General features: G+C 38.6%; 1 protein-coding gene across 7 annotated transcripts in view; it reads right to left on the bottom strand.

The window, feature by feature from the left end:
• RUNDC3B (RUN domain containing 3B) overlaps window positions 1–13,305 on the bottom strand; it is a 154,642-nt gene that overhangs the window by 29,504 nt on the left and 111,833 nt on the right. For 5 of the 7 annotated variants that reach the window (XM_065884466.1, XM_065884463.1, XM_065884464.1 and 2 more), the window contains one exon: window positions 1,985–2,131. The exons of the other annotated variants lie outside the window; for them this stretch is intronic. In XM_065884466.1, the coding sequence (XP_065740538.1) occupies window positions 1,985–2,131 (147 nt within the window). The remainder of the gene's footprint in view (window positions 1–1,984; window positions 2,132–13,305) is intronic. 7 annotated transcript variants of the gene reach the window in all.

The raw sequence follows: 13,305 nt of genomic DNA, 5'->3' as shown, positions 1-13,305 counted from the left end.
AAAATGTAGATCCATTCTAAACAAACAGGCAGTTTCACTGCATTCTTTTCTGAGACTGCAATAACTTTTGTTGCTGCTACAATATTCTGTAAAAAAGTCACTATTACTGCATGCAAAGGTAATCTGGAAATAAATCTTCCACTTAGATGTCCTTATTGGTTCCTCAATAGGTAGCTCTATGGGGGCAGGCAGTGGTACATACATGTCTTTTGGCTAAAATATTTTACCTCTCACTGTCTAAAGTGACCAGGTAGGTATTGCAATAAAAAGATATAGTTATTAGTCTTTTAACTTGTCACGATATAATATTATTTTTGCAGTTAAAAAAGCTGGAGTATCTTATGTTATACATAGATAGGTCTACCAAGTATTGCTATAAGTTCAGTTTTTCAATTATAAATCAGAAATACAAATAACTAATATTCATTCTTCCATTCATTCAAAATGTCACAGAAAGATAAAACTATATACTAGGATAATAAGATATATTCCAGTTATTTATGACTTTCTTAAGGATGTAAGGGGAATCCAGTTCCAATCCATGAAAGGTCCAGTCAACACCTTGAATCATACTAAGTGCGGTGCAGGAGATGCTGCAGAGAGTTCCACTGATTCCTTCTGTAAATAACTGGCTCATGTTTCCCTAGGTATCTCTAACAATCAGTGAAACAAACATTAAAGCCTCTAGCAATTTTTTTTAAACAACGAAAGGTAAAATTTGAGTTCTACCTCTGACAAATGAAAAAAATCACAGAGCAAAGCAGGCAGAAATTATGTGTATGCTAAAACATTCCTTGTAGAAACAGTCTGGCTACTAATTACCTAGTGAAAGGCACCCTATGAAGCAGGGAAAGAAGTGTGTTGCTCTACCAGTGAAATTTAAAGCAAGGGCTCTAAAAGAAAAGCGGAGAGAAAAACAGAGAGAGAAAAAGAGGGAGAAGAGAAGAGAGGGAAGGAGAGGAAGGAGGGACAAAAGAAGAAAGGGAGGAAGGGAAGGGAAAGAACAGAAGGAGTTGCAGGGAGAGCAGGGAAAATAATCAGAAAATTAACTGAAGACATATAGGAAAATAAAGATATTGAAAAAAAAATTACCATGACGGGAAATGGCTAAAAGCCAAAAGAAGGTAATACAATTTACACATTCCAAAATGAGACTACCTAAAGAAAGAGATCCTAAAATTTTGCTGCTCTCTCAACACTGGGAAACAATGAAGAAACGAAATAGTCCTGAACATTGGGACAAAGAAACAGGAGAAGGATCTTGTGGCCTATAGGTGGAGTGATTATATCTTCAATATCCCCCCAATATTAGATTTACTGAAAATGAACAAAAGTCTTCCAGACCCATCAAGAACAAGTAAATTTCTTTCTACCCTTTCATGAGATGGAATTTTATGTTTTATAACAAGCATGAAAATTAGTCCTAACACAAACACCAAAGCTACAATTAAAAAATAGATGGCTCGGGCTTCCTTGGTGGCGCAGTGGTTGACAGTCCGTCTGCCAATGCAGGGGACACGGGTTCGTGCCCCGGTCCGGGAAGATCCCACATGTTGCGTAGCGGCTGGGCCCATGAGCCATGGCCACTGAGCCTGCGCGTCCGGAGCCTGTGCTCCACAACGGGAGAGGCCACAAGAGTGAGAGGCCCGCGTGACGCAAAAAAAAAAAAAAAAAAAATAGATGGCTCATAAAATACAGGCTCACAGATTTCACTGAAGGACTGCCTGAAGATTAACTAGAGGAGAAGTAGGTAGCTGGTGGATTTCTCAAATTTTTTTTACTTCTCCAGGGTGCCTTGGCTTCATAACATTACCACATTCACTGCCTTAATCTAACCTTACTAATCCACAATAGTCTTAAATCCTACTTTTGCTCTAAGCTAGTAACGAATTCAGAGAGAAGAATGAGAAACCAAAGTGGAGAGCCATGTGTTTGGTACAACTAAGTTCGTAATTAGTTGGAAAAAAAAAAGTATCACACTTACTCATACCACTGTTTATTGTGTTTTCGGTAAAGCAACGTATCCAAGGCAACAGCATTGACATCCAGAGCTCCTGGGGAAGGCCACTGGTTGGTGAGGTGGGCAGTTAACTCTTGTCTTGATCTTAAATCATTATTCTTTAGCACAGTCCTGTGAATATTAAGATGGTGAGTGCTTTTGTCTTCACTGTTCTGCATTGGCATAGGAACCTAATGGTATCAACTTAGGCCCCCAAATTCACCTTTTTAAAATGGTATGTTAACAGAACGTGACCAGAACTACAGGAAGGCTAGTTAGGGCTATGACTGTTTTGTCTCCTGCAATATGTGTTTTTCATTCTTTCTCTACTGCTACAATAAATCACTAACTGTGAAATTCAGACTTCCTATCTTTTCCCCAGAGATATTACTAAAGGACTAAGGGACTCAAGATGCATTTTACATCTTAACTAAAAAACAATGGTGATATCTTAGAGTTACAGGTGATCAGACGCCAGTTAAAATATAAAAGAGAGTAAAGAGTCCACGTGTATGATTCTCTAGCTTCAAAATTCACAATCTGTTGAAGTAATTTAACTCAGTAAACAAACAAAAACAATTAAAATGAATAAAAATAAAACTAATACAGAAAAATATAAAATAAAAAATCCATGAGGTTCCTGTAATTGTTTTTGATAAAAGTGACTACTAATAAATCTTCATGAACATAATTATATCAGTGACAATTACATTGAACAATATAATCTACTGGAAATATTTCAACCACAGAACGAAGCCATTATAACAACTCATGGTGTACTTCCATTTTTGTAGAGCTGTTACTTGTCAGTAACAAGTTGCAAAAGAACTAGCTTTCTCACAAGATTTCAATTTCACAAACCAACTGTCACAAGACTAATTCAACATTTGAACTGGTAGTTCGTTTAAAAGCATAATTCTTGTTGGAAAGCTCTTATTCTACCTCTAAAATGCCTTAAAATACCACCTAGGCAACCTGCATTCTCAAACAGGAGTCCATGACTTTAGCGTTCCAAGGTCCTGACCCACCAGCTCAGAAGCAGGAAGTAAAACGTACCTGCCACTAACTTTCAGAGACCATAGTCTTGTTGTGGGTGGCAGAGGGTCAGTGGTGCGCTAGCAAGACACTCCTACACTGGAGAAAATCAGCCGCACAACACCTCTGGCTATTAACCATGATTCTAATGGAATAATCCCATTTTTTTAATGTCTCTAGCAAGCTCCATACAAATATTTCTTATTTTATAGAATATCTGTGTGCATTTATAAATATTTGCTCCACTATGTCCATAAAGAAACATTATCTGATGTCAACACTAGATTCTCTCTTACAATGGAATACTAGAAGTGAAATAGGCAGAAATCAGTGAGAATGTCTCCCGTCAAGGTATTCCTTCAGGCTAGGTCCAACGATTTCATTTCACTAGAAAAGGAATGAAATAAATTTAAAAGGCTTTTAAGGTAATTTAACATCGGTTTTTATGAAAACAGTAAAGAGTGATTGGAAATCTTCTAAGATTGACAGAAAAATAGTATAAAGCAGAAATGGGGATTACTGGCCAGAGAATCTATTGTAATAAACTACCATTATTTTGGGTTCTCTTACTAGATTTCTCTCTTTCACATATTCCCTCTTTAGGGTTCCCAGTGAATGTCACTGGAGAACTCAATTCCAATGTCATAACTGGCCTACAGGAAATATTCAGAGCAGAACGGAAGAAAGGCAAATGTGCATCTGAGGAAACGCCATTGGTAGAACTCAATGATAAGTAAATGAACGATTTTCCACTTCAGAATATATTCTTTCTGGAAAGCGAAAAGTCTTACAGCATATAAAATGGAAAAAGGAACTGAAGTTTCACAAGAGTTCTTACACACTATTTGCCTGTGGAGAATTTTTGCCCTATGACGAATTAAGGTACTGCCTTTTTCTATGGGAAGCTGCCTGGTCCTCTGAAACAGGAGATAAGACATCTCAGCGTATTGAATAGGCCTAGTTTCCATCCATGCCACATCTGTGTTCCACTGTTTGTGAGGAATGTGGACACAGTAAATCCTGGCACTTGCCTTGCTATTATGAAAAGTAAAGCCTCCTGGAGGATGCTGTGTAAGGCAGGCCTTTTCTCTCACCACTCCAGTACACTAGGGGGCAGGCAAGTGAATTAAGTTAGGTTGAAAACCCCATCCCTGAATTTTGAATCTTGACCTGAGTCCATTTAGAGTGATAAACAGACGAAGCAGTTTATTTGTTCTAGCAGTGAGGTCCTGACCAAAATGTACCAGCAAAGAGAGATTCCTGATGTTCCTACTTCCCAACCCTCTGAAGTAGCTCAGCCTACCTCTCTCCAGGCCTACTTTCCCAGTATCTTATCCATTCCATGAGTTATTGATATCAATCTAATGAATTCCATTTGTGCTTTAAGAGTTGGTTGCGACTGCTTGCAATCAAAGAATCCCATTACTTACCTTAGAACAAGCAAAACGTACCAAGTTAACTTCAAGACCTACTCAACGGTAATCCAACTGATGTTAATATACGAAGAATGAGGAAATTTCTCATTTGGCCAAGCTTAAAAATAGGTTCATCTTAAATTACTCAACAATTACTGTTATTTCATAGTGCAAAATCAGGGGCAATTAAAGGTGAAACTATGTGATAATTAGCGTTTAACTAATTAAAACTGTAACCAATGCTAATATTACTGAGCTAATCTAAAAACTAAATCGTTCCATATGAGATAGATACTACTTGTCGCTTATGTCTATAAGTCAATTTAACATTCTCTCATTAAGGTAATAATTCTACAGAAAAATACACTAAGGGGAAATTGTTTAATTTACTAAGAAAGTAGAAATCATATATGTATTCCAGCTAATTTTAAGAACTTTCCTGTAGTATCTACCTCTAAACTGGGAGACAGTCAGCTATTTTCTCTTTAGATTCTCAGTAGGAATTATGTAGGAATTTGGCCACGCGCGCACACACACACACACACACACACACACAAATAATTCAATCTTTTCCTCCCCAGCTTTACTGAGGTATAACTGACAATTTAAAATGTATACATTTAAAGTGTACAACTTGACGATTTGATATACAATGTGAAATAATAACCACACTCAAGCTAACTGACACATCCAACACCTCACATAGTTAACCTCTTTTTTTGTGTGATGAGAACACTTATCTACCCTCTCAGAAAATTTCAAGTATACAATATTGTTAACTATAGTCACATTGTTATACATTAGATCTCCAGAATTTATTCATCTTGCATAACTGAAACTTTGTACTTCTGAACCATATCTCCCCAACTTCCCCTCTCTCCAGGCCCTGGTAACAATCATTCTATTCTGTTTCTCTGAATTTGACTATTTCAGAGTCCACATATAAGTGGGATGGTGCAGTATTGGTCTTTCTGCATCTAGTCTATTTCACTTAGCATAATGTCATCCATGTTGTCATGAATGACAGGATTTCCTTCATTTTTAAGGCTGAATTATCATCCATTGTGCCTCTATGTGTGTATACAGACACAGGGTCTTTATATATATATCACATATTCTTCATCCATTCATCCATGGACACATGGATGCTTAAGTTACCTCTACCTCTTGGCCACTGTTAATAATGCTGAAACTAACATAACAATGCAGATATCTCTTCAAGATTCTGAAATAGAGTAGGACCATGAGGGGTCCTCCTGGGTACAAAAGGCTTTCCTTGTCCCCAGTTTCTTGTTTGTAGAAAAAGGCTTTGTCTCCTAGGCCTTCCCTGAGTTCCAAAGAAGAGATTCAAGCAGTTGTTAATTAGGGAAGTGAGGGAATGCAGAAACAAAGGAAAAGCAGTTGAGAAACAAGAGCTCAGTGATAAAACAGAGTCTGAATTCCTCCTCGAGGCATATACAAAACAATCTGACACATATCTTTGAGCTGTTCTGTAGGAACTAAGACCCCGCCCCCCCACCCAGGTGGAGAATGGTGACTACAGGCTGGACACAAGCACGGGGACCCCAGACTGGTTGGAACAAGAAGGCTGATGATTAAGATTCCTGAAACACCACCCGGTTACCTCACCACTAACCAATCAGAAAAAAGTCAAGTCCCCTGCAACCCTCATCCCAAATGTTGCCTTTAAAAACGTTATGCCCTGGCCAGCTGGTAAGATGGATCTGAGACAAACCTTTGTCTCCCCATCTTTTCAGCACCCTTTTCGATCAATAAACCTTTCTCTGCTCCAAACTCCAACTTTTCAGTTTGTTTGGCCTCACTGTGCGTGGGGCACATGAACTTGGGTTTGACAACAATCCTAACTTCCCTTCCTCTGGATAAATACTCAGAAGTGGGATTGATGGATCATACGATAGTTCTATTAATTTTCTGAGGAAGCTCCATACTGTTTTCCAAAGAGGCTGCACCAATTTACATTCTCACAACATTGTCCAAGGATTCCCTTTTTTCTACATCCTTGCGAACACTCATCATCTATCATCTTTCTGCTAATAGAAATTCTCACAGGTGTGAGGTAATATCTCATTGTAATTGTAATTTGCATTTCCCTGATGATTAGCAAAGTTGAGCATCTTTCCATGTACCTGTTGGTCATCTGTATGTCTTCTTTGGAGAAATGTCTATTCAAGTCTTTTGCTCATTTTTTAATTGGTTTGTTTGTTCCTATTGAGTTGTACGAGTTCCTTAAATATTTTGGATATTAACTCTGCAAGGGAGCAATGTTTGCCACCCCAAAATACATGTCTTTGGCATAAGAATTAATTTAGAATGATTGTTTTTAAGAAAAAGAAGACTCAGAAGTCTTTATTTTTACCATCCCCTTAGCTACCTAAAGAATTTAGATAATGGGTCTGGTTCCAGGAATAGAGCTATCACCAAAGACACCTTCAAAGAATATGGGCTAGGTGTGGTAAGGGAGAGATCAGAGTCTACTCTGCGTCTCACTATCTTTGCATGGTCAAGCAAACATTTGTTTACCAAACATTTACTTTCTCATCTCCATGTAAATTTCATCCCTCCACTCTGAAGTCCCAAACCACTACTTCCAACATCCTACCCTCTTTTGTCTTTAGCTGAAGATGGTATTTAAGGTGAGGGTTTCAGCCAGAGCACCCTAGCTTCAAAAACTAGATCTTACATTCTTTTGAGCCCTCAATATTACATTCATTATTTTAATGAAAGACAAAAAGATGAAATTTCCACAGTTTGGTCTCTTTCCTTCCTTTCAGAGATTAGGCTCAAGTCTACTGCTACTTTACAAGCTCTTTTAAAAGATGTAGAATCCCATATGTATAACTGATTCACTTTGTTATAATGCAGAAACTAACACACCATTGTAAAGCAATTATACCCCAATAAAGATGTTAAAAAAAAAAAGATGCAGAATCCCATTCTCTATATTTTGAGAGCAGTACTTAGTCAATTCAAAGCTGTCCATATTATTCTGTTCACTTACTTGATTCTTTATCCTGTGTCTCCAAACTTGAGGGTTATCCTCTCTCCCTCACTTTGCTCCTTTCCCACCTACCTCAGATGCTGTGCTGATGCCCATGATGAAGCTTTACTTTCAGCCTCTAGATATACATAAGGCATATAGCCCTTGGCACTTCGCATTTAATATGTGACTCCACGTACTCCTAAGTAATCCCAAAGGTCCGTGGCATGAGGCAATTTTCAATTTTGATAAGTCAATACATTGGACGCTGATGGCTACAAGACAAGTTCTGAGAGTGAGTCTAGCAAATGCCCAACACCCCTGCTGCACACCTTTGTTACTTTCCACTTACTATTTATTTCCTGATGTACTGTAATTCTCAGGATATAGTCCAGTACTATTTGTGACAGGGCACACTGAGAAAATCTTAGGCTACAATCTTCATGAAAACAAAGGACCTAATCTAGCAGGACTACAGGAGTGCAAAATTTTATGCTCATGAGCATAATACTGAGAAGCATAACGAGAATAATGAGAATGAGGTAGAGAGCACTGAAGTTCCAGAAAGGGAAAGCCACCGAACACCAGGTGTTGATCCACTCCACCCCTCACTCTCCTAGGAACACAGGGTAAGAGAGTTACGGCCTCCAAGCCTCTCTTGACGACCCTGGAAAAGGAAGAGGACCACCACTCAGGCACTATTTGTTTACTGTCGGTGTTGGTGGCTGCCGTCCACTCAGTGTAAACTCTATGAGGGCAGGGACTTTGTTTTATTCACTCCTGAATCACCGGCACCTAGAACAGGGCCTGGCTCTTCATGGCATTCTCAATATTTATTTGTCAAATGAATGAATAAAGGCCAGAGAAGTTACAAAAGCAATTTAGCACCAAAAGAAATTTAGCACCAATGAGAGTTACTTTTTTTTTTTGGCTGTGCCGCACAGCATGTGGGATCTTAGTTCCCTGACCAGGGATCAAAATTGTGCCCCCTACAGTGGAAGCATGGAGTCTTAACCACTGGACCATCAGGGAGGTCCCTACTCTTCTTCATTTAAAGTTTACCAGAATTGGAAAATGCTCATATAGCTTGTGAATATCCTAATTTCTTCATAATTTTAATATAAAAGTTTCTTTGGGACTTCCCTGGTGGTCCAGTGGTTAAGAATCCACCTTCCAATGCAGGGGATGAGGGTTCAATCCCTGGCTGGGAACTAAGATCCTACATGCCTCAACTAGAGAAGCCCAAGCGCTGCAACTAGAGAAGCCTGCACGCCGCAATGAAGACCCAACGCAGCCAAATAAATATTTTTAAAAAATAAATCTTTGTGTTTTGTTTTCTGTTAATTTTAGACACAGCCATGGGATAAAGACTCACTTTGTATCACTTTACAATTATTTCCCTTCAAATAAAACATTTTGAAAGAAGCAGCCTAAAAAGGAGCCACATCCCCCCAAATTTTAAATTATTTACCTATGAAGTATTCTTGCCCAAAAAGTTAACCCCAAATCAAAGTCTCTTAAATGCTTTTCAACCTTGTTTACACTTAAAAAAAAATTGAAGTATAGCTGATTTACAATAGTATACTAATTTCAAGTATATAGCGTAGTTATTCGATATTTTATGAATTATACTCCACTTAAAATTATTATAAAATGTTGGCTATATTCCCTGTGCTATAAATTACATCCTTGTATCTTATTTATTTTATCCTGGTTGCACTTTAGACCTTAACTGGACAGTATCTTTTGAAAAGAAAGAAACATTAATGAGTAATTTATTTTTTTAAAAAATTATTTTATTTATTTTTGACCGTGCTGGGTCTTCGTTGCTGCGCGTGGGCTTTCTCTAGTTGTGGCGAGCTGGGTCTACTCTTTGTTGCGGCGCGCGGGCTTCTCATTGTGGTGGCCTCTCTTGTTGCGGAGCATGGGCTCTAGGTGCACAGGCTTCAGTAGTTGTGGTGCGTGGGCTCAGTGGTTGTGGCTCGTGGGCTCTAGAGCGCAGGCTCAGTAGTTGTGGCGCACGGGCTTAGTTGCTCCGTGGCATGTGGGATCTTCCCGGACCAGGGCTCGATCGCATGTCCCCTGCATTGGCAGGCGGATTCTTAACCACTGCGCTACCAGGGAAGCCCTAATGAGTAATTTAGAACCTCGAAAAACACTCAGATGCCTCCTTTTCTTTCTTTCTTTTTTTGGCTGTGCTGTGTGGCTCGTGGCATCTTAGTTCCCTGGCCAGAGACTGAACCCAGGCCCCCAACGCAGACTCCTAACCACTGGATCACCACGGAATCCCCTCAAATGCTTCCTTTTCCCTCTCATTTTAAAATATAAGATAAACCCTGGATCCTTAGAGGAATGGATGATTCCAGGACAGGAAATATAGAAGATGAGCCTGGGATATCTTGTACCAGAAAGCAAGAAAATTAGCAAAGACAAATGTGTCATGTCAGAAGGACACAGGAATGAATATAAAGGCATTTCCATTAGTCAAAGATAGGACAATTTGAGGATCAAAAAGAAAAATTTATGGGACAGAAATACCCTGAATATAGGCATTTCTGCTATAGTGCAGAAACAAAACAAAACAGCGTTCTGCAATTACACACTGAAAATAGCTGGCCTTATGGGGAGAACAGGGTTAGGGGCTGACAACTCAAAGTCTATTCAACTTTCCAACTACAACACTAAGAAAAACTGTGACAAACCTAATAAAACTTCAAACCCAATTTAAAATATTTGTTAAATTCCTATTAATTAAAGAAATATTACAATAACTTTACAACGACAACAGCTTTAACAACAACAAAAAAGTAAAAGCCATTTGATGGAAGAGGGTGCAAGGAAGGGTCAAGGCTGCTGAGGCTGAGGTTTGCCATGAGGGCAAGGACAACTACAGAACAAGCACCTCCAAGTTCTAGCTCAACTGAGCTAGAGGAAAGCACGGTGAGAGAGTATTATGTACAGTGAGAGAGTGCCATCTGTTGGTGGCCTGCAGTATTTGCCTGTAGTAGTGTATTCTGCATTCTGCTGGTGTTTTATTTATTTATTTATTTAGGCTGCGCCAGGTCTCAGGTGTGGCGTGCGGGATCTTTAGTTGCACACTGCGGGCTTCTTAATTGTGGCATGTGGACTCTTAGTTGCAGCGTGCATGTAGGATCTAGCTCCCAGACCAGGGATCGAACCTGGGCCTGCTGTGTTGGGAGCCTGGAGTCTTACCCACCAGGTAAGTCCCTGCTGGTGTTACTTTTTTGAGAAATGTTAACCTCTAGGAAAAAAATCAATTATGAATCAAGGCGATTTCTTTGCTATACTAACATCATCCCCTTACTTATGAACCTTGTATGCGCTAATTCACATTATAGAAGAGATTATATGTAACAAGTTCATAACCTCAAAAGAGAGAAAGCAAAGCAAAATCTTCACTTCATTAGGAGCTAAGTAGGACATCAGCATCTTACTTTGAAAATTAATAATACCCTGTAAGAACTGTCATGGTAACCACCAAATAGCCCTAATAAGGAAAAGTTCTTTATAGATGATTCTAGCTTTTAAGCATGGAGTGAATAACAATTAGGAAATCACCATTTTACAAATCCTGATGAATCAACTGCTCCAAGTAATGCTCATCCATGGTCAAGCCATTAGATGAAAGGCTGATGAGAACTTACACAAAGGAGAAATAAGGCTGTAACCACCTAAATCCACTGTCCTATTTTAAGATCAATAAAAGTGGGACAACTTGTCTGCTTCCCAATATGAAGTACTGAGCACTACCTATAAAATATTCTTGTCATAAAATTAAACTCAAATTTAGCCCAGCACCTCAGAGCAGTGGTTTTCAATGCTGACTGGACATCAGAAACACCTGGGAAGCTTTTTAAACACTTGTACACTTGCCTGGGTCCCACCGTTGACAAATTAAATCAACATCTCTTGAGGTAAGGCTCAGGCAGGCATCCTCGTTTTTCAAAATATACTTTTAAAAGGCTCCCTGAAGGATTCTAAATGTGCAACCAAGATTGAGAACTACTAATCCAGAGTTAAGAGGATATACTTTACAGAATAAACAGTACAAAGCAGTGATTTCTCAAACTTTAATGTGTCAATTAATCCCCTGAGGATCTTATTAAATACAGATTCTGATTCAACAGGTCTGGGGAGGGGCCTGAGAATCTGCTCCCAGATGATGCAAATGTAGCCAGTCCACTTTGAGAAGAGAGGATATAGTACAGAGAATACAGGTGTCCAACACCAATTAAGAAAAGTCACATATGGAATTAAAATTTTTCTAGTAGCCGCCTTAAAAAGCAGGTGAAATTAATTTTAATGATGCACTTATTTAACCCAATACATCCCAAACATTATCATTTCAATAGGTAGTCAATATAGAAAGTTACTAATGAGACATTTTACATTCTTTATTTCACACTATCCGGTGTGGATTTTATACTTACAGCATATCTTAGCTCAGACCAGCCACATTTCAAGTGCTCAACAGTGACATGTGGCTAATGGCTACATACTGGGAGGCATAGGCATATAAGAACAAGGTAAATAAACCACAAAGAACTAATCCAGAATGCTGGACGTTGTGCAGGAAAAGTCTGCAAATAGACAATGACAGGAAAAGTGAAAGTGGGGAAAACTGTTCTAAATTAAGAGGCTTATGAGACATAACTATACGTAAAGTATGAGTGAATCCTGATTTGAAAAAGATCAACTACAAAAAAGTTTCTTTTAAAACAATTACGGAAATTTGGTATGAAAGCACATTCCATGATAAAAACAATTGTCCCTAATTTTATCAGGTGTGATTATGAAATTATGTGAGAAAGTATCCATAGTTTTTACAGATGTACAATGAAGTACATAGGAATCAAAGGGCATGATTGCTTCAAAATCGTTCAGCAAAAAGTGAAAAAGAAAAAAGACAAGTAAAGCAAATGTGACAAATTCTGTTCAATCTGGGTGACGGGCAATCAGGGGTTTATTCTACAATTCTTTCTTTTGTGGATACTTGACAATTTTTTTTATTTTATAAATTTAGTTATTTTTGATTTATTTTTGGCTGCACTGGGTCTTCAGTGAGAGGGGGCTGCTCTTGGTTGTGGTGCATGTGCTTCTCATTGTGGTAGCTTCTCGTGTTGCAGAGCATGGGCTCTTGGCACGTGGGCTCTGTAGTTGTGGCCTGCAGGCTCTAGAGCACAGGCTCAGTAGTTGTGGTGCAGGGGCTTAGCTGCTCCGCCGCATGTGGGATCTTCCCGGACCAGGGCTCAAACCCATGTCCCCTGCATTGGCAGGTGGATTCTTAACCACTGAGCCACCAGGGAAGTCCCTTGAAAATTTCTTAATAAAAAATTAAAAATATAATAATAGCTTCAGAATTTAAATGCTAATTATAATTTTATAAGTGTTAAATGCTAAAGAACAGAAATAACTAAACAAAACAATATTTATATGTTAATAGTGATATTGTCTGATTTATAAATTGTAATTTAGGGATGCTTCCCTTTTTCATGTACTCAATGTAAAACATTTGCCAAATAAAATGAGTCACTTCTCCATGAAATTTGTAGGGCAGTTCCAACTGTTGTAGGCCCCTGGCCCAGATACAAGGACATCTGCTCAGATATAAGAGACTCTGCCAGCAGTTTTAATCTAACAAAAGGACTGTAAAGGCAATGAAATGCCATTCATATCAAATAAGTACACCTTTCCTGTTGTAATATATAATTTCTTCCTAATACCAAGAAAATACAATAGAAATGGTTCTACCTATCTGATACCTGGCCTTTTTCTCTTCTGGATGCATTTTCTTGACTTTTCTGTTCTTATATGGATAATAGAGTATGTAATATATA

Source organism: Phocoena phocoena, chromosome 9 (genome assembly GCF_963924675.1).
Source record: "Phocoena phocoena chromosome 9, mPhoPho1.1, whole genome shotgun sequence".
NCBI lineage: Eukaryota > Metazoa > Chordata > Mammalia > Artiodactyla > Phocoenidae > Phocoena > Phocoena phocoena.
The sequence above is the reverse complement of the archived record's forward strand: the minus strand, read 5'-3'. Positions and strand labels throughout refer to the sequence as shown.